Below are 22,653 nucleotides of genomic sequence, written 5' to 3'. Positions count from 1 at the left end.
CACACACACACACACACACACACACACACACGCACACACACACACACACACACAACATTTTACTTTCACAATGAGTGACCAGATTTAGACTGGCACATTTTGGATCCCGACACTCAGTTTAGGAAAGGCTCGTCTGAAGCAATGTAACGTGTTCGAAGGAGACATGCAGCAAGCCACACGTGCACATGCATGCCAATCCACAAGCAGACAGATTTTAAACACACACACACACACACACACACACACACACACACACACACACACACACACACACACACACACACACACACACACACACACACACACACACACACATACACATACACATACACTCACACACACACACGCGCGTGCGCGGACAGACACTCACACTCTTTCACTGCTGCTACATTCCGTGTTTCATACGCTGCCTTTTATTCATAACATTACATTTTACACCGCAGTGTCTGGGCCAGATTAAGGGTTGTCTCCTGCGGGATGCTTGTGCTTACTCAACCCCAAAGAGCCTGCAAAGTATTTGGCTCCTCTCGAGTGGCAATATGAACATGAACATCTGGCAGCGCTGATCTGTGAAACTTTTTGATAAAGGCTTATCCCGGAGCAAACTTTGTTTGCCTCACATTTTTAGAACATATTGAAGCAGAATGCTGCGACTGACTTTTACGGAAGAGTCTAACAAAAATACAAAGAAAAAAGGCAAACTGGCTGTTGTTGCTGTGCGAAACGTGCTACATTTTACCCCGCCAAAAATGGTCTTTTACATGATTCCAAACCAAAAAGAAGGCTGCTCACGGGTCCTTGAAATGTCTTACGTTCCTAAATGAAGGCCTTCGGTATCCTTTCACAGAACACACTTAAATCCTTCAATATGATGTGAAAAGGTCTTAAAAATCCCCGTTAAAAAAAAATAAATCCAGTGTTCCATTTTCAATTTTTGTGGTAAACTTATTATTACAGTTGTTAAACGAGTCTGAATACTAAAATGAGATACGGGATGTAAAAAAAGACCAACCTTTTGTTTTTCTGATGCGTAATATTTTTCATATTCGGAAACTTGCATGACTGTTACAATGTTACCAAAATAGGTGCATGGTTATTACAATTTTTTGACGTCAACAGTTTGACCAAGGAAAACATTATTGTTTCGATTATTATTGATAAATATTCCCTTTTTTTTTAATGAAAAACTGTTGGTCAACCATCATGCTGAAACTGACAGTGTTCAACCTTACTTTATTTTTGGGAACAATTCTCCAAAATTACGATGTGAAGAGTAACTGAGAGCTAATCATACAATTTTTTTTAAAAATTAAGAGAACTGAGTGCAGGTACTTTTTGCAAAACGGGAATATAGTGTGTTTGCCCTCATCATTTAATAGCTTTAATGATTTTTCTTTATTCTTAGGAAAGATGGCGAAATGATCGATATTAGAAAGTGTGCCCCGACACAAGAGGTTAAAACGGCAAGCTCAAGCAGCAGTCGTTCCATACGCATTAACTAATTGCATTATTTCCGTGTCAACGTTCGGATTGAGGATATCACGTGACCGGATCCTCTTTTTCTTGGCTGGGAGTAGGCCGTACATTGACTAAAAGAATGGATCACGTGTATCGTCACTCAGGCAGCTCATAATAGAAGTCACATCTTGTGAAAGGGAAATGCTCTTGAAGGGAGTGACCCGCTCTCCGTGCCAGTCCAAATACCTGGCGCTGAGAAGCAGGAAGGCCGGGGGTCGAGGGGTGACCGAGCAGAATCTTATCTGTCCTTCCCAATGGGCGACTCGCACTGTAAAGAACCCTCGCGACATCGGCCCGCTGCAGCGCAGGCCGCCCGGGGGCAGATAACGAGTTCGAGGGCATTTTCGGACACTTATCAGACGCAGAGTTTCCTCTTTTCCTGCCTGGATGGGCCTCTCATCCTGCGAGTCAGGCTATCATTGTTATTGCAGCGGGCTCTCGCTCCTCTTGCGGTGACACCAGATGGCCGACGTAAAGGATGTGTAGCTTTCTTTTTTGCAATGCGAGGTTCGGGCCGTGTTTGCGTTATGTCGACCCAGTCATGTTTGTAGAGTGAAAAGGTATCCGCAGGAAGTCACTCCGGGCGTTGTCCTGAAAAGGCTTAGCTCGGTTATGCGCTATGATTTTGTCGGTAAAATGAAGAGCTGGTTGAATTTACATTTGGATTATTTAGAAAACGACTCAAACTTATTTGGGAAAATAATGCCCCTGGCATTGGAAAAAAAAAAAAAACATCATAGTCGTCATGCGTATCACAATAAGACATCGGTTCAATGTGCAAAAAGGGTGTTGTGTTTTCTTGGCTTTTTGTTTGCCAAACGTAATCCAAAAGAGGTAGTCGGATCAACCCAAACTCATTAAGAAGTTACAGCAAGACTAAAGTATTTCTCCAGAAGGAAAAGTTGTGATTTTGTCTTTTTTCACAAAACGTTTATATTACTGTCTGAAAAGTTAAGGTTTGATGATGGCAACAGTTTTCAAGAGCCGTCCAAATTGAATGTTCACCGTCCCAGGAGTAGATTGTGTGATTTCAAGCACACTGTCACCGTTTCACAAAATTAGCTACACTAACACCAATAAATCTTAAAAATATCCCTCTGACTCATTTGATGAAAAATGTTCCTACTCCTGTCATTTAGTGGACATGTGAAAGTGGTTGTGAACTGCCGCAAAAATCTTTGTTTTGGGTCGCTGCTCCGATTGGATCCCAGTGCATGCGGACTCTTAACTGTGAAAAGTGAACCAAAAATTCTCCATCTGCACCATGACTAACAAACTTAAACCAAAAAGTACCACTATGACAATACTGCTCACACTGTCTTTAATCTTGACGTTTTCTGTTTTTGTAAAATTGCACAGTTTCCAAATGTTGGGGTCATTTTGGTTGGCCAAAAATATTCTCAACACTTCTTGGTCTCATGTTGTTCAATTGTACACCACAACAGTCAACTGTAATATTGAAAGCAACGCCTTTTACCACGTCAATCATTTAAAATCTTTTCCACCATTCCACGTGACCTATAAACTGTACAACTCCAATGAACATAAAAAAAAAAAATAAAATCGAAACAACTGATGACAGAAACTGAAACAATGTGGATGCAAAAGTGTACACACCCTCTTACAACTGAAACATGGCTGTGTTCAAAATGAAGCAATCACAATCAAACTCAAGTTAAAAAGGGAGTCCAACTAAAATATATTTTCTCACATGCGTTGGGAAAATTTGTCATGGTCTGATAAACCAAGGTTAATCTTTTTGTCTTTTTGTCCACAAGTTCAAAAGGTATGTTTGGCACAAAAAAAAGCAAAGGTGGTGGCAGCATCACGCTTTGAGGCTGTTTTTCTTCAGCTGAACACGGTGCTTCATATATGGTGGAGGCACTTATGAACAGTTCGAAATAGCAGTGTGAGCACAAAACTTTCATAGAAAGCAAAAAGAACAAAAAAAACAGCACAGAAAAAAATGAAATGTTTAGGATTCACTCGAAAGCATTTTAATGTGAATGCGATGTGAATGTGTAAATTCTGAACACAGACACAACCTAACAAACTAGCGATGGGAAAATGACGCTTGGAATGAGCTTCAATTAATTTTTTTGGACTCTTCTAGATGGTTCTCTCTGTACAACAAAAGGCTGAATGTGCACTTACTTGCCATTTCTGAAACCCCCTTTTTTTTGAAACCAACCGTGCCGTCTAACGGAGTTAATAAATACAACAACTGGTTCGTGAAGCATCTCAGGGCTTCACTTTCTCATCGCTAATCCTAACTATAAAAGTACATGCACACTTGAGAATACATTTTGTGCGTACTTCCCTTCTTGAAAATATTTCAAAATAAATCAATTGAGTTGGACAGGTTATCGGCCACATTAATGGCAGGTAATGATTTTCAACGGTCAGGTTTTATATCACAAAAACCTGGCGTTTAAACCGAGTGCGTCGACTTTTTACATCCACTGCGCCAAACGTTTCCAACAAATTGCAAAACGTCCTTTGATTGCCTTCTTTTCAACCATCACGTGGACAAACTCACGCCCGATACAATCTGCTCTGAGTAGCCAATCATCCTCGCGTTGTTGCCTCAGCACCTGTCACTGATGCATATCCACCTCATGCCTCTTGTCTTGTTTCCATAATCATTGCATTCACCGTCTGTCTTCACCCTGCCTGCTGCGGATGGAACTCATCAGCGCGCCACTTTTTAGCTCCTTGTTAATGTGCGCTCCTATTCTCTCCAACGTGGCTTGTCTCCCACACAAAAGCCACACCTGCCGCCTGAGCTTGTTCAAAAGCAAACGGGGGAAACTGCCTTGGACTCCCACGAGCAATTTGTTGCCTTCCACTTCCCCTTTATTCGCCTACTTTTCCTCTTCCATCTCTTTGTAGCTCGCACGTGTTTTGCCATGTATGAATAGAAACACGAATTCCAAACCGAAACAATAACAAGAAGTGCGCCTACCTTCTTTGGCAGCCAGACGTGGGGATGCGTCTGTGTGTGATGGTGTACTGTAGGATAATGATGAGCTACCTGCAAGGAGATCACATACGAATGGCATTAAAAGCTGACAAAACCAGAAAATGGATTACAACCGTGTATGTCCAAATATTTGCGTTACATTGATATTCATTTTACATTTGATTGAATGTGAATACCCTTAAAGCAAGGGTAGGGGGCCACTATTTGCAGGACATGATTCAATATGCATCATGCAATTCTAAAAGCAAATAAACCCACAGAGGAACTGCTAGAGGAACCTATAAATGCTCCCAACTGGTTATAAAAAAAAAACATTATTTTGAGCGTTGCAGCGTGCATTTTCATACATTTTGTACGGCACTGTGAGGACTGATAAAAATCCATCGACCCATTTTCCGATCCGCTTATCCTCACAAGAGTTGCGGTGGGTGCTGGAGCCTATCCCAGCCGTCTTCGGGCAGTAGGCGGGGGACACCTTGAACCGGTTGCCAGCCAATCGCTCACACTCACACCGAGGGACAATTAAGAGTGTTCAATCATGCCTGCCATGCATGTTTTTGGAATGTGGGAGCAAACCGGAGTACCCGGAGAAAACCCACCCGGGCCCAGAGAGAGCATGCAAACTCCACACAGGGGGGCCGGAGCTGGAATTGAACCCGGTACCTCTGCACTGTGAGGTTGACAAGCTAACCACTGGTCCACCGGGCCGCTAACTGATAAAGCCAGTAGGTGGCAGTAGAAAGTCCATTGACATTCGGGCTGCTCATCAAATTTTCTGAACCGAGGTCCCATTTTGGACATCATGACCGAACTCAGTGGAATTCGTATACCGTCGGAGTGAAGCATTGAACAAACTCCCGGCAATTGCAGCAAGGCGCAACACAGTCAATGGACCTAAAATGTTGGGATAACTCTAAAAGTCAGTCAGCATTTTAATTGCAAAGTCGAGCCCTGAATAATAAAGGGTGCCTAGTCATTCCACCTTATGTAGCAGAACCCGGCGCTGCATTCCTGCGCTTACACAGGCACCCTGGGCGGCACCAAAATGCTCTCTTAATTTTAGCTGCCCCAGGCATAAATCAGCGAGTGGAAAAACAGACCCCCCCAAAAAATGCGCAGAGAAAACACGAGCGCTACTACTACGTGGATCGTGTTAAGATTTAGCACACAGACAGCTGCTGAGTTAGGAGGAAAGTTTTCTTTTTTCTGAATTGGACAAAAATGAATCACGGCGGAGAAAAGTTTGCGTATGATTTGATGCAGATCCTCTGCGTCGGTGACTGTTGAGGGGGATGGAGTAGCCGACGAGGGCCGTGCTCTGTTATTTTAGGGGGTAGAGCTAAAGGGGGCGAGGGGTGCTCCGCAAATGTACGCTAGCCTCCCAACACCCCACCCCTCCTGGTTCTACCTATTCCACCGCACCCCCAAGGCTCTGGGTCTCGTTTAGAGACCTGGGGCCTCAGAACAGGGGAACCATTGTATGAGGCAGGGTCCCTGCACAGCAATCAAACGCAGCTCCGCATACAAAAATAATTCCTCATGCTGAGTGCAGGCACGCTGGAAGCAAGCGAGCCACCAAAACAAGTTTGGAATCAGGGGAGAAAGCGTCGAAGGGAAAAGATGAAGACAAAATGGGGGCGACCGAGGAGAGAAGCAAAGGGGGCCGTTTAACCCTTTTCCTGCTGTGCGCCACAGATGTGGGCTGACCCAGACAGGCAAACAGGCAGCATTGCTGAGAAAACCTCAAAAACCATCCCGCAGAGAAATCCAGGATTGCTGTAACGTTGGAGAGGGGAGAGCAAGGAGGGGTGAGAGCCAGCGAGAGAGGCAAATGACAGGGAATTTTGACTATGCTGCATATTTATTTGGACGCCCTCTTCCTCCCTTCGAAAACAAACACGTCTTACTAATCTCAGTGGCCCACGAGAAAAAAAACACCCAAAAAAAACTCCATCTTTCTTGTTCCAGATTACGTAATGTAACCGATGTTACAAAAAAGACGTTCCTCCAGGAAGGCAGGGACGAACGCGAACAGAGTTCGGTCTCGAGCATCTCGACGGACCTCCGTCAACCCAGGTTGTTTATTCTATGGAACCACAGGATGTCATCACCTAAACATGCGGCATAGACTTTGTCAACAAACCAGGGTTCCAAGTCACTCACTTAAGAGTAGTGAGCTATTAAAAGGAGACAATAAGGCTACTGTCAAAAGAATGTCATACTATATTATCAATATTGTTTTGCCGGTTCAAGTTCCCATTTGGAATCACATTTTCCCCAAAGGAAACAATGGACATCAAATTCCACTTTTGTCATCGTTTCAACATTTGTATGAGTTGTATAGGTCATTCCCCACGATCCTAACTTCCATACAAGCAAAGCAAGGAGTCTCGTTTGAGCCCAATTCACGACAGCCAAATTTGGTGCAATTGAAAGCCAAGTCTGTCTGAAAAAATGTTGGCAAAATGGTCAAATTTTGGAGGTTCCACTGTATTGGAAAGAGTAGCTTGCCTGTGTTTTGGTGAGAGAATGCAGCACATTTTGGCAAGCAAAACAACAAAACATTAGCTTCTGAAAAGTAAAGCTACACCATCAGGCTTTTATAGAAGTATAACAATTGCAACGCTTTCCCTGGATTGTTGCTACCTCTCCACAAAGGCCAACGTACACCGACACAACTTTATGACTTTCAGTGTATGAACTGTACCGAAATCTGCCTTATAGTTGAGCAATTTATCGAGTTTATCGTTGTGAATGTAGTTTGCTTTGAAATCATGGATGGCGGAGAACTTCCTTGCCTTGTGAATGACTGGTGACCACAAGACAGTGTCGGCCTTTATTTCACCCCAAAGTTAGCTGGGATAGGATCCAGCTCCCCGCAACCTTGAACAGGATCAGCGGCATTGAAAATTGATGGATGGATTATATGATTTGGTTTTAATTGCACCTTTCTAGGATGCATTTCTGGTTTATTGGCTCCTATTAACCTTCAATTCAGCTCACACATTGGAACTCATTATACTGTAATTGCCACCATATCTCCTCTTCTTTGTTTACATGTTGAAGTTTGCTCCTAGCCGCGGTGGCCCAGTGATCCAGTGGTTAGCGCGTCGAACTCACAGTGCGTGGGTTTTCTCCGGGTAGTCCGGTTTCCTCCCACATTCCAAAAACATGCATGGCAGGCTGATTGAACACTCTAAATTGTCCTTAGGTGTGACTGTGAGCGCAGATGGTTGTTCGTCGCTGTGTGCCCTGCCATTGGCTGGCAATCGGTTCAGGGTGCCCCCCGCATACTGCCCGAAGACGGCTAGGATAGGCTCCAGCATCCCCCGCGACCCTTGTGAGGATAAAATTAATGGAAATGGATGGATGGATGGATTGCTTCTAGCCGCAGCACAAGCATAAATGTCCTGTAAAGTGTGAGTGGAGAAATCATCTCCATCTTGAGAACCAAATAAATATTTCATCAAAAACTTAATTCACCCATGCGTTACGATTTTAATTTTAGTGAAACGCAGTCTGCTGCATCAATATACAGCAGCACCAAAATATATATTTTTTCTCACGACTACATGGTTTTGAAGTCATCGCAACCGCGAATGGTAAACGTTGCCTTCGCAAATAAAAAGAAGCATGAAGTCATCTGGAATTGAATTCAGAACCCGGCACGGGAGAAACATTATCGGAAAAGGATGGATTGATGCAAGTTCAGAGAAAAGGTAGTGAGGCCTACTTGTAAAACAGTCGCCCGTCATAATGTCTTTCCAACTGATTATCCAATTGTCCGATATCAGCGTTCCTATCTGGCAGGAGCCATCTGCATCTCCACTTATTTCAAAGCGATATAAATTCTTGTTGCGCCGAGTGTCTGAAGTCCCACGTTAAAGCGAGCAGCTGCAAAGTAACTCTGTTTGGCTGCGATCAGCAGACGGCTAACAGTGCAGGGCCAGCTAGCCCCTGCGCACCAATGATAACCTGCCAATAGAAGGAACTAATGCGTAAGGAGCTCAATAAAAATGTTGTGAGGGTAGAAAGAGAGAGAGAAACATTTTCCCTACTCAGCCTTTAAGGCCAGATGTTTATGGTCTGTATAAACGATTGAGGGTTAGAGAATGTCCCCCACTCAGCAACAGTGCGGTGCAGAAGCCCAGACTTATCGCTCGTTTTTTTGTTTTTTTTTTCTTGCACTTTTCCATTTGGACTGTAATCTAGCCAGATACAAAAGAAACAGCGACAGTGGAGAAACAGAACCGTTGCTGTGTTCCAACGGTGCGCACACATGACCAGCTTGGACTGTTTCCATGAATTTTCCCCCCAAAATTTTGAAGCGATACTCCAACACTCGCGTTTTGTGTTTTGGTACGGCTGTAATTTCGGCAGTCTCTCTTAACCTGGCTTTTATCCCCGGCGAGTGCTCGGTTCCCTGCACATGTGGTATCAAACCGACCTACGTGGGTGCGATAAAGCAAACAGTCCGCGGTCCTTCCCCGACAGACTAATTTGAACAAATTCTCCAATTGCACCCCAAATTGAAAGCACATTGAGTTGCGGACAGCCATCATTTATAATTTTTTTTCAAAAATCTGGCTAAGTGACCAAGAATCAAGCCAAAATATTGCACTGGCAACTACCCTTGTTACGACAAGCAGCTGGTTGGCCAGACACATGTTCTCATTGTGCTGGCAGAGGCACCGGTGTGGCAACCTGAATGATGTATCTGCACGGGACACGGCGGCTACGTTTGGCCGCACTCTGGCCGCGGGGTGGGGAAGTGTCTCCCAGCCCTGCGCTGGAGTGTAAATTCAGACCTTAATGACTGTGTGGAATGTTAATCAGAGGTTCAATAAACAGACTCACGCATGATGCACACAGATGTCTATGAAATGATTGCAGTGCCCCTTTGGACGATTTACTGTTTGGGATTCGGGGATAATGGATGAAGGGGAAGTTCTATTGGCGTCTATCACGTGACCTAAAATCACTCGTAGTCGCATGGCTTGGCTCAGCCCCCCCCTCCATCATTTTTTTTTTTTTTTTTTTTTGAGCACTTGAGATGCTCGGCCTGCCTCCAACACTCATGAGCGGAGCCAGAAGTCTATTATCTGGACAGGTTTACTTTCGACGATGATTGTGCAGAAGGAGAAGAGCCAATGGATTTAGTTACCAAATCATTGTCCCTGCAGGGTCTGCCTCAACCCTCCATCTTCCCACTCCGTCTCTCTCAGACATTTGGTACTAACGCACTTAGTCTTGCCCTTAGGGTTCCAGTGTCAATAATTTGCTGTGCGCTTCCCAGACAGCTGCTCTGAAGCAGGTCAGCCCACGGATGGGAAGGGAGCGTTGCTTTTGTTTGTCGGGAACGGATCCAAAGCAATTTCAACGGGCAAGCGGAGAGGATTCCACAGCGCACGAGGTCGAAATCAAAAGAGGGGGCAGCACCGGGCAAAGTCACGGTACAGCACGTAAGCCGTTGCTAAGTCATGCGGCCGGTGGCCATAATGAAAACTGCTGTGCCTAGTGGCGGTCAGACAGATCCAGCCGGTGCAGCATTGCACAATGAGGCCGTTATACTCATGACAAGCATCCCTCTCTGCCCTGACAACGTGAACGGGGAAAAACTGTTGACACCCACAAAGTACAGTTCCCATTACATCACGTTGAGGCCCATCACAACGTTTTGGGAGTAAAGTGAAGTTGAGTGGAGACATCAATCACTCCGCCCGGGTGCGGTTGCTTGATATTCCGCAGCAGTGAAAGCAGCTCTCGCTGTTCTTTAGCTTACAATGCAAAGTATCCAATGATAGCTCCAACAGGTTTCTGTGATAATCGCTGAGCTCATCGAGCTGCTGCAACTTGGAAATCTCGGCCCCGCCAGATGGTGCATTTTATATTTCAAAGGCATTTGCATACCGCCTCGGCAAATTGCTTTGGGTTCCCAGCTGAAACATATGAAGCGGGATTCCATCTAGAGCCTCTTCAGAGGTAATAAGCTTGAATTTAGTTGCCTGGACACACCGGTCTAGCCTGCTTCCCGAGGCAATGCACCTGGACGTCTTGCAAAAGTCCATGCGGTTTATAGCACAAGTGAAGTGTAACGAGACATGTACTTGATGGATATCTCGACAAGGGAGGAACACCGCTAAGGACCTCTGAGACATTGTCGTGTGGAAAGTTTCCCGGCTGACCAACAGAGCCAACGCTTATGGACACGGTGTCACAGTTAAACTGCAAGCTTGGAAACAGTCACCAGTGATCAGTACGGCAAATCGTTTAATTTATTCTTTCTCGTCAGCGGCTTCATTTTCGTTGAATGCATATCATTCATCCAATGTCACCCAAACAACCTCTTTCCAGATTTGCTGGAAAGTACCGACTCTTTTCCAAAGAACGACAGTCATTGGAAGAGAGAAGGTACCACCCGTTTCGATGGATTCACAGCCCCGTCTTTTTTTTTACTGACTCTGGATAAATCAATCATCAAATCAGATGCCTGTTTGCAATGACTTGAGCATTTTGGGAGAGCACACTTACTTTCCCTGAGGTAATTGAGATGAGAGAGAAGAACTTCGGCATTGTACATGGTGGTGAGTCGGAGGAAGTCGTCCTTGCTCATCTTGCACAACTCTTTGCCGTCCATGTTTTGAAACAAGGACGTGTCAATCTCCAACAGGCCGTACTCCTTGATGGCCCACTCTAGCCACTGGCGCACGTGGTCCTGGGACCACAAGGAAGGATCTGCCGAAGGAAGGAACCAAAGTTGCCGTTTATTGCCTGCGCATACAATTTGAACTTACATCTGGACTTGGAGGAGGACGAGGAGGGAGTTGAGCGTTTAGCAAGTCGCGCCATAAAAAAAATGAACACGTTGAAAACGGAATGATTTATCAGCGGCAGGCACGGCTCCGTTATTAGATATAAATAATTCTTTGTCCTCCTTCGACCACGGGAGGATTCATCAGCGTCGGATAATGTTGCGGGTAAATCGACTTTCACAGGGGAGTCTTCATTTTCAAATCCCTTTCTGTCATTGTTCAACGTTTCTTACCTGGAGTTACATCTGGAGAGACTTACTCAACAAAGCTCCGTTTCTGTTGGATATACTGCTTAGACAATGTGGAACCCAGACTGGTAGCAGTCAAGGTGCAGCCTCCGTGTTAAAGGAGTGTCTGTCTGCATCAGTTTTAAATCAACCTGTGACAATTCACCGGGGTCTCAAATTACATTTGTTTTAATCCCCTTCTTTTTCCCCCCCAGCCGTTTTTTAAATAAAATCAATTTGCCGTGATTGCTCTCAGGAAAAATGTAACCCCCTTTTCCATCTTTGTGGCTCGAATGAATAATTCTGGCAACGTAACCTTTCTTCGAAATGACAGGGCTGAAACTGCACTTGTAGCTACACAAGTTGTGCCATTTTCACATTTTTTAATGATTAACTTGGTGAAACCGTAGCTGTTGAAGAAATATAACTCTGGCAGACCGAGAGATATTTCGACTCGCAAACGCTCAGCCGCACTCTTGTGGGAGAGATGAAACATTGGCACCCAGCTAAATGAAAATAGGGCTGCCTGGGTGAAGCTGTGTCAAAAGAGAAGGACTATAGAAGAAAATATGAATAAGTCATTGCTTCTGTATATGAAATACACACACACACAGACACACACACAACGTCACACAGCACATTTGGGACGTAGTTATGTTTCGAGTACTCACCAGCCGGCACAATGACTCTCCGTTCATTGGTGGTCATGTTAGGGGGAGGCGCAATTTTCTCATCCATGTAGTTTCCATAGTTCATCTGAGACGTCTCGTTATTCCCCACCAGCTTATTACATTTACCCACGCTGCAGTCCACTGGAGACTCCCTGCTAAGCACACACAAGTGTATTGCCAAAAAATATTAGGACTTCTTGTGAAATGGTTGTTTGGATAAAACGAAGGACTGTGTTAGTTAAAACAAGGCGATTGTCAAGGGAATTTGTTCGGTTTGTAAATAATAGCGGATGAGAAATGTCCTAAGCAAATATCAATTTGAGGATTTTTTTTGGAGGGGGGGGGTTCAAGGGGAGGGGGATAACAAATCCTTACACAAACTTGTGATTGGATAGGTTAAATCTTGCATTTTCAGTGCAACATGTCCACCATGTGTTTGAGTCATCAGGATTTTGTTTATGCCTGTTGCTCGTGGAAAATCTTGCAACTTGGAAATAAATACTGCATTACCATTTTTTTGTTTGTTTGTTGTTGGGTTTTTTTTTTTTTTGCTATTCTGTTGGATGAGAACATTTGTGGGACACGTCGACAAACAATGAAGTGCTGTAATCATGAATGCATTTGGGTTACTTAAAAAAAAAGCAAGGAATTTGACTATTGCATTGTTTCTTGAGTGACATACATTATTTCGTCTATTAGAGACCTCCACTCGAATAAATGTCTTTTGGCAATTAATCGTCACGTGAGCGTTGCCGATTTCAAAATCGAAATCACTTTTCATTTGCCAAGCCGTGAAATTGTGTCACGCAAGTGCTACTGCACAAAAACACTTCCTAGAACAAAAATATAAACTTGCTCAATCCAGTATGAATCAGTGATTCCCAAATTTTATGCTCTGGCACATTCGTGTGCCATCAAAGAGTATCAGATACGCCATGGGAACGCACAACATTTTCACCCAAATAATTTATTGACTTCAATTTATGCTGGTGACGTATAGTGACAAGCAGAGCAAATAAATACTTTTCCTCTTGACGGCAAAAGGAACAAGGAACAAAAATATAAACTTGCTCAATCCAGTATGAATCAGTGATTCCCAAATTTTATGCTCTGGCACATTCGTGTGCCATCAAAGAGTATCAGATACGCCATGGGAACGCACAACATTTTCACCCAAATAATTTATTGACTTCAATTTATGCTGGTGACGTATAGTGACAGGCGGAGCAAATAAATACTTTTCCTCTTGATGGCAAAAGGAACAAATCACCTGTGCACTATCCTCTTGCCATTAGCAAATGGTAAGATCATGATTATTATTATGAAGTTGATTGTCATTATTTCAGAATTCTGTCGAAACTTTTTGAGACATTTTGGTTTGGTGCTGTACCCTGCGCTCATATGAAACATATCAGCATGGGTTCAATAAATGTCAAGAAAAGTGTTTCAAACAATTAAGCATCACAGCTAGAATAGATGCGTCCTGCAGTAATTAGCTTTAGTGTGACTGATAGCTCGAAAACAGATCTTCAAAACGATATTATCAACATACATCGAACACACACACACTTCTGCTTCTTACCGCGATCCGTTCATATGCTCATATTCTCGCTTGACGTTGACCCGCACCGGCTGGTTGAGCCACTCCTGCGGTGGGGGTAATGGGTTGATTTTGTGAGTCTGGCCATAGTCCTGCGCGCCAGATGCAGTCATGTCTTTCTTGGGGAGGGGGGCGGCAGCAGCGTACGGCGGCTCAAATAAGGACTGGTCTTCACTCACCACTGATAGCGCCTCCTGTAAAGCGAAGCAACAATCACGTGGCCTGTCTTTCTTTGCTCAAGCGGGCCGTGCATCGGAATCCGAACTCGACAGCGTGTTTTTCAAGGGTTAGGGATGAATTGCTTGTGAATGATTGAGGGTTCGAACCAAAGCTCTGTCTGTAAAATCCGCTCTCGCACCCTGAATAACATTTGATGCATACACAGTGACGGGCTCAGCGACGGGCCCTTCTAGCTGACTTCGTTGTTTCAGTGATGACATCCGCAGCAGTCGTTTTGACATGCGAACACAATAAATAGCAGGCATTATGTAAAAAATACAAAACTCATTTGCGGGGACTATTTTAGACCTCTTGGCCTCTAATTTTGGTTACACCCCCCCCTCCCCCCCGTCTCCCACACAACTGCGCTCCGCTTATTCGTATTTCTGTTCAGTACAGCTCCAAACGTTAATTCATCTGGGATACATGTTTGGGTTTTGTTTGTCTCTGGTATTGTTATGAATTCTGAACTGAGGATAAAAGGATTATGTGTGATATTTTCGGACAATTATTGCATTCATTTGGGAGAATCTCATTGAATAAATGAAGGATTCGCTGACATCTCTGAGTCGAGAAATGTATTTTCACGATTAGATTCAAAGATACCTTCCATGCTCTCACAATCGTGATGGGATTGTCCAGCTCTGTGTCATCAGATGATCCCGATTGCAGTCTCTTGGCTAACAAATCGATGGACAGGCACTTCCACTTTTGTCAACTACCAAGTGACTCGTTGTACAGTATATTCTTTTTGGAACCGTAGATCCACTTTTTGTGTCGCAAATTTGGACTTTGTGACAAGATTCGTGCTGGGCTAATTTCGGAACGGTGTGAAATGATCACCATGCAGCTATCATCGTGCGAATGTATCAACAAAAACAAGAACAAGCTCAAGCGAGGAAGTGTGTGAGTTTTGGGTGGGCTGGCTGGCAGATGTTCACCTCCAACGTTTCCTGCCAACACATGAGAATGACATCAATCTTCTCAACACTCTCCGGGCCAAGAGAGCAAATGAAGTCTCCAACATGTTGAACTCTTCCTTTAAGAATGGCAGGACGTTGACAGGCGATGACAGTGATAAGAATCGCTTCGAAGCGAACATCAGAATCCACTTTTTAAACGACACCGAAACTTGTGATGTCAAATATTTACTCTCCAGGGGAGCTTTTTGAGCACTAATTACGTGTAGTTATGGGTCATATCACAGTCTGGCATCCTAAGTAGTTTGGCTAAACAGCCCCTGTAGCTACTGTTGCTTCCTGTTGACGTTAGTTCGACTTCAATCATGCTCAAAGTGCAGTTAGGGTGCAAACAAATGCCACTCTGCTTACATGTCTTCGGTTCTGTGCAACAATTTCTATGGTGAAAGATTGCTTCATCCATGGAAATGTATTGTTTGTCTTCTGTCTGAAGACTCAACAGAAGCACTGGGTGGGTCACCGCAACACTGACCTAACTGCCGTGGCTCAGCAATGCAAGCAATGTAAGTTTATTAAAGAAAACAAAAGCCACTCTTGACTGGACAACTTATTGCGCAGTTTCATCGGGCTCCTCTTCAAATGCCTGGGAAGTGTTAGATTTGTTTAAAATGCTGAAAATGTCAAAATTCCAGACATGTCACGGTTGGAGTTTTGTTAAAAATGCTCCGTGACAATCGGTTTTTGGTGAGCCATTGCCCTTCCAGCCGTCGCCATTCAAAATCCGCCAAATGCGCAGGGAGAAATACTCATAAGTCTGAATATGAGGCATTCTCATGACGTGTGGATGCTTTCGAGTCGGGATTTGAATCACATCTGGATCTGATAGGATCTGATGGCACGACTTAGACGGAGATGTGTCTAATCCTCAAAGGATGGAATTTAAATCATTCTGAAATGCCACGTATGTTTGTGGAAAAAAAAGGAGAAAAAAATGACAAGATCATCACTATTTCCAACGTCACGGCGATGCCAGAGATTCTCCAGTCCGACACTGTCCACCACACTGAAGACACACTTTTAGATGGCCTACACGTAAATGTCAGAAATGAAGTCATATGATATGGATCTGCAACAACTGCTCTTTAAAAACAGACAGCGCAATGCAATTATTCATACAAAATCACCTTCAAGTAACACACTTAAGATGATATCCAACTTGTGCTAGACAAAGCTCTCTGTCGGTCGCCTCGGTTCTGTGCCAGAAATCAAGAAGAAAAAGCACATTTGGGAGGAGAATATGGACGTAAATGGTCGCATAAAAGCTAAACCTCTCGAGAACGTTCAACCTCCCTCCCGGAATTAGATTTTCCAGGGATGTAATCAGTTGATCCATCATATAGTCTGATTCCTGGCAGTATTATTTGCTATCTAAAGCAGCACACAGCAGCTAGTGTGCCACCGATAAAACGCCAAGAAGCGATGGAACGTCTCGTTACAGCCCGATAAGGACACCCGCGAATATTGTGACTGTTGCAAGTTACATTCCAAGTGACATATCAGCCTGTCAAGTGGAAACCATGATTGGCAAGTGGTGTGTGTGCCCATCAAGATGGTAGAGAAGGGCGTTTAAAAATAGGAGCGGGCTCCTCTCTGCTGAGGAGAAATCTGCAGTGTTTTCTCTTTCCTGTACAACAAGCACAACGAACGAACGCGTCTGGCTTCTACTTGGTTTGGACAACAAAACTATTCACTTGTGAAACGCATCCCCATTCAATTTCATTTTCATCTTTTATCCTTCGAAAATTTCCAAACATCAGCATAGTGAGCGATCGCTCGACTGGTGAACACTTTTCTGGGTGATTCACATTTACGTCAAACCATCGGAACGCCTCATGGCCCGAGGGACGAATGACGAGGACGCAGCATAGACACATATCTATCCATTTATCTATCTACAGATTACGGTAGCTCTTAGCCAATGGGAGCCGGGAAGATGCTTGGTAATAGCCAATGGCAGAGCAGCTATAAGCATGTCGCGTTCAGGAAACTTGGAGCTGCGACAAGAAGCCCACACTGTATTTTTACCTTTCGTATCTTGAAATTTCTTTCATAATTAGAGGCAATATTTTCCTGTTGAAGAGTTTCATAATTGAATGAAAAGACGTTCGTAAGTAGAGGTACCACTTTACTCTATTGCATTCCCTGTAAGCAAAAGTGGCGCACTAGACAATTTCTTGCCCCTAAGCTGCACTAGTGTATCGACTTACTGTACCTATCAATCAATCAAACTTTATTTATACAGCACTTTTCATATATAAAAATGCAACTCAAAGTGCCGTACAATGCTTTAAAACTTTTCAAACTTACAACATAAAAAAAAAAAACCTTCAACTCCAAATGACCTTTTCCAGTGCCAACAACATACAGTAAACTATGACTATAAATTTACTCTTGACAATGACAGAGGGAGTTACGTGCCTTGTTCCAGGGCTCCTCGCTTGTCTTGAATGTGCTGTGCGGAAGCCAACCGAGGACTTAGCAAGTAGCCACTCGTCAACACTAATCTTCTCCCAAAAAAAGCCAAGAAATTTAATGAGCTGAAGTCTTTCAAAACTCCATGACTGCGCTAGGAAGTTTTTTTGGCAACTAGAGAGATCCAAAATGTATGACTTAAGATGCTCCACTGTACTTTACTATGAGGACGCACTCAGCATTTGGACTTATTTATCACTTCATCAATGTCATACAGGACAGGATTGGAAAATTGGCTTTCCCTCATTTTATATCCAAATTCCGTTTTTGGTTCCACGGTTATTATACAAGGTGCTTCAGGAAAATTGTAGAACTGGTGTGTCCCAAAAGATATATTTCAAATCCAGACTAGGAGGTTTTCCCTTCAATGTGGCCCAGATGATCAACACGTCTCTGCACAAGAAGAGGCGAGAGTTGTGGCAGGATAGCTCCTTGCTGCCGCACCATGACAATGCTTACAATGCCCTGAGCATCTGACAGCTCCTGACCAAAAACCCATCTATGCAAAACTTTAAGAATTATTTGAAATTTATTGTTACTGTAGCCATAACATATTTTGCAGCCAATAAATGGCATCACAGTTTCTCAGAACAATCATGGCTCAACTTACAAACATTACATGACCAAACTCAGAAAACAGGTGAGCCATGATTGTTCATTACCTGAGCCCTGCGGAACTGTGATGTCATTTTCAGTCGACAGCAGGTGGCAAAATGGCCGCCCCTGAGATGGATAAAAATGAGTGAGTTTTGGTACTTAATTCATATTCCACAAACATTTTTTACTCACCAGAAAGCCATGTTTTGACCACTGGGGGTGCATAGGACATATTATTTAAATTTATTTATTTATTTTTTTACTTGACTGACTCTTTCATCCTTACAGTGTTTTTTGGGTTGTTTTTTTGTTTGTTTGTTTTTTGTTTTTTTGAGTACAACTCTAGAGGTCCCATCTTGAAGGACGCACACAATGCCTCACGTGAGTCAAACACCTGCCTGGAGCCACCGCCTTGTTTTTGTTTATATCAGCCATCTCAGTGCATCACAACACGTTCTCCACCTGTAGTCCCACAAGTGTGTGTGTCTTTGGCACACACAACACAACGGACGTCCACCAGGAGGGCGTTGCGGAGGAGAAGGAGGAAGGGGCTCCATTCCTGTCTTTTGTTTAAGTAGGAAAAGGAAACCTGTCAGGAAAAGATTGTGTAGAACAGGAAACTCTCATGGCTCAAGAGCGTGTTCTTTCTTTAAGAGTGCACAAGTCAGCCCAGCCATTCACACCCACATTTCAATTACGAGCCTATTCTTCATTCTTGGGTTTTGACGACAAACATCTCAATGCTTCTTGCATCCAATCCATCTACCATACAAAATAATCACACATGCATGGCCTTCATGCGTAGCTTTTTTTGTTTTTTTTTGTGGTACGGCAAACGTTCACACTCCTTCAACACACACACACACACACGCACACACCACCTTCACCACCACCACACCCAACTGCCACAAACCTCCTACTTAAAATGTCTCCCAAAACACAACAGTACTTTTCATGAGGTGTGCTCGATTTTGGGTGCATTTTTGGGGGCTGACACTTGTTAGAAAGTCGGCCAAGAGAGGGACTTGCCATTCAAACATCTGGAAGCATCTGCAGCCATCTGGAATGTGACTGTCTAGAAGGCAAAAGGAGGAGGGGGGGGGGGGCGCAGTAGCCAATGTTAATTCAGCCCAGCACTGCTTGTGACTACCAATTTCACCAAAATACGACTTTCCAATGAGGGCAACCATAATATGCTAATAATTATGCTAAATAGCCTATTTTTAAGATTTATGTATCCCCCTTTTTATTTCCACATCACGCATGTCTAAGTGGTTCAAGTTGCTGCCACACTTGTGAGACTTTTGTCATGGTAAAGCATTAACCAACTAGTTATTGACAACTTTGTAACCACTCCGTGAGAGTAACACGAGTTGTGTAACTCTGACAACGAGAACACTTTGTGAAGTGTGGTTTGAAAGTGTTGCAAGCTTGCCAGTTGCCAAATAACAGATTTCCTTAAACAACACACAACACCCCCTCCTACGAAAATACTGAAATACGTGACACTAATAATAATCAGGGGGTGCCTTCGAGATCACCGAACCATCACATTATTGCCACCAATGACAGGCTCCGTTTGAACCCGTCACCGGAGACGCCACCGTTGCGCAGCTCCACTCCGGCGTGGAGCCTCCAATCCACTCACACTGCCTCGCCGGTCACACTTAAGAACAAGCTTCAAGTCAAGGAGAAGGCATTTACCTTACCAACATGAAAATGCAACTTTTTTTCCTCCCCCCCCCCTCCCACAGAAAGTGTGTTGCGGGGTAAAATAGGGCCGCTCCAGATGTGCGTAATTTGCGCGCTCGCTCCTCAGAAATCCAACGTGCGACTCAAGCGTCGACGCACGACATCCTCACAGCGCTCGGAAAAATATGATTAAAAAAAAAAAACGAAGCAGTCGAAGGGGGATGGTTTGAAAGGAACAGCGAGAGAAAAAGGTCCTCGCTGTAGAGGTCCCAGCACACGCACACCAAAAAAAAAAAAAAAAGGAGGCGCAACTTTGGGAGAAAAAAGCGGTCCCCACGATCTACACCCCACTCTCCACCCTTACCTTAATAGTTCCGTCCATTTTAGGCAACTTTCAGTGGACTCCGACGGTATCCCAAACATGACACGCTCCTGAATTAATTCCAGCCTAGTCCCGGTCTGTGTGGCGCAGAGAAAGACACTTTTTTTTTCTTCTTTTTTTTTTCTTTCGTCCTAAATTTGGGAAGTGAAGTCACCGCCGCTCGCTCGCTCGCTCGCTCGCTTGCTGCTGCTGTTGTTGCGAAGGAAGGTTGAGAGAAGGAAGCGGTGTGTCACCCAAAAGCCCTGCCTTCGAAAAAAAAAAAAAAAAAAAGGGCAGGATACTGTCCGGTGGAGATAAGCAGGCAAAACAATTGAGTGTTCACTCCGTTGTTATGTTTTTTTGTTTTTGTTTTATTTATTTTTTTTTTCTAACTGGGGAATATTTACAGGATGGCGATGGCGGCCTGCTGTGGAACATTTTTACGTGACGTTTTTTTTTTTTCTTTCCAAAAATGACACATATCGGAGGTGGTGGGAGTGTGATACTATTGATGATAATAATAAATGGCCGAGCTCAGTTAGTAGCACACATTTACTTCCATCATATCTTTTAACATATCACATCTGGCAAGATCTGTTTTAAAGTCAAATCTGAGCATGCACGATCGAGAGGTGAGTGGGCTTTAAATCACCCCAAGATGACAAATCCGAGTGCTTGTTGCAATATTTCTTTGCCTTACAAGCTTCCACGTCAAGGTGAAGACTTCCCAGAGAAGCCATAAATCACATCCATGCATTCAACACCCTGCAACACCCCCCAAAAATCTGCTCTACACGTGTGTGGCACTGCAGGAAGTACAACCGTCATCATTCGGATTTTGTTTTCAAATGCATTTACAAGTCTGGGTTCATTCTTCTTTGGTAAAAAAAAAAAGATCATTTCCACCCACACCTATTTGATCCTTTCTGTATTCCCAGTCAAACTTCGCTCTTTGCAAAAAATGTTATTTTTTTTCTCAATTTTGCATGTAAATTTTCACCACATTCGTTAAGGGGAAAACACCAATTGGACAGCCCCTTTTAGTTTGTTATTTTCAAGACAGTACATATATTCTAATGCTTAGCTGTATTTTTCCAAATGGGGCGAGATGGGACATAGGATAGCTTGGTGGGCCGGATCAAATCCTCTTGCGGACCGCATATGGCCCACATGCTGTAGGTTGTCAAACCCTCATCCTGCTCTTTTTTGAGACATTTCTCCAGTGTACTTCGAAATTCAATGTCAGCTCGTTGATGAATACTCTTTGCAGCCAGCTCAAAGTTGAGACCGCGCCAGTGGCAGCAGGGCCGGTCTGTCTGCTCCCCTCTTGGGGGTCTGGCGGGGCTGAGGGCCCCACCCTTGGGACCGCCACATCTGGATCCTGCTAAGGGTCAAGGCTTCTCCTGCCTGAGGCCAGCTCAGACTCGTATAATTAAGGGAGACACCTTGTTTAACTCTTCTCTGGCCAGTTTGATACCACCTCCCTCTTTTTAAAGTCGCCTTAATTGTGTGTTTCTTGTATTCAGTTTGAATCATCGAGCAGTTTCGAGATAGAAATGCTTCATGCCATCTCACTGGTTGTTGTTTGAACCAGTCACAAAAAAGTGTGACCTGAAAGTTGAATGGAAAACATTTTCTTTCGGCACAGATTAATGACCGTCGCCCACATGAGATCAAGCTGCACAATTCTAGGGCAGTAACGTGCAGGTTTTGCCTTCATCAAGACATTCAAGGTCAGATAGGCAAGCTTATTGTTGTATTTGCCGTGAATTGGAACTAGAATGCATCATTCTGTGAGCTGTTTCTAATATTTTGGTTAGCTTATTTAGGTTCATGAGTGGGTCAAAATATTAAAAACACCCGTCAATAAGATGTAGCTGCAACCACAAAAATACATCATTTGGTACAGAACACATTTTTAGAGCAAGGAATTATAATTTGCTGACTGAGTATTTGCTGGCCAATTAGTAAAGGAAGCTAATGAGATATTTTATGAAACAAGAATGCAAATGATAATGTCATGATAACTAAAGAAAATTAAACTAACTGATGTGCCATTGTCAATCACAACTGAGGAAGCATTGCAGATACAGCTCCGGTGCTGGATCTCACTGGATGACGCAAGTGCACTTTATAAAAGTGACAACCAAAAAAAAAAACGGATTTAACCAGTCAGACAAGATAACATCTTACCAAAAACCAGTTTCCTCTCTAGATCTCCCCATGAAGCCTATTAGGGTGACAGGGGGTCCGGGCCCTATCCCAAGACCATAATGAATACAGTGGTAACAAACATTTTGGAAGGCCAATAAACAGATGCAAGTTGGTTTACTCAGTCAACCACAGAACATCTGGCTCGACGTTGCAAGGAGTCAGCCAGCAGACAGTTCTTCTTCTGCACACACACCATCAGACATGCATTGCAGTGGTGCTCCTGCGTGCACGGGGCCTTCCACTGGAAGGGCCCTGGATGTCAGAATTGGGGAGGGGTTACATGGACCCAGGGGTCCCCAATTTTCTT

The 22,653-nt window shown here is 43.9% G+C and overlaps 1 protein-coding gene across 2 annotated transcripts in view; it reads right to left on the bottom strand.

Moving 5' to 3' along the window:
* fli1 (Fli-1 proto-oncogene, ETS transcription factor) overlaps positions 1-20,383 on the bottom strand; it is a 29,844-nt gene extending 9,461 nt beyond the window's left edge. Inside the window, exons 1-5 of one of the 2 annotated variants that reach the window (XM_019864955.1) lie at positions 20,136-20,383; positions 13,794-14,005; positions 12,212-12,366; positions 11,033-11,236; positions 4,484-4,552 (exon numbers count right to left, since the gene is read on the bottom strand). In XM_019864955.1, the coding sequence (XP_019720514.1) occupies positions 4,484-4,552; positions 11,033-11,236; positions 12,212-12,366; positions 13,794-14,005; positions 20,136-20,153 (658 nt within the window). In that variant the 5' untranslated portion in view covers positions 20,154-20,383. The remainder of the gene's footprint in view (positions 1-4,483; positions 4,553-11,032; positions 11,237-12,211; positions 12,367-13,793; positions 14,006-20,135) is intronic. The other variant, XM_019864956.1, reaches the window with a different exon arrangement.
* Positions 20,384-22,653: the final 2,270 nt, after the last annotated feature.

This window comes from Hippocampus comes, unplaced genomic scaffold (genome assembly GCF_001891065.2).
Source record: "Hippocampus comes isolate QL1 unplaced genomic scaffold, H_comes_QL1_v1.1 scaffold276, whole genome shotgun sequence".
NCBI lineage: Eukaryota > Metazoa > Chordata > Actinopteri > Syngnathiformes > Syngnathidae > Hippocampus > Hippocampus comes.
Note: the sequence above shows the minus strand (reverse complement) of the source record. Positions and strands in the feature narration are given on the sequence as shown.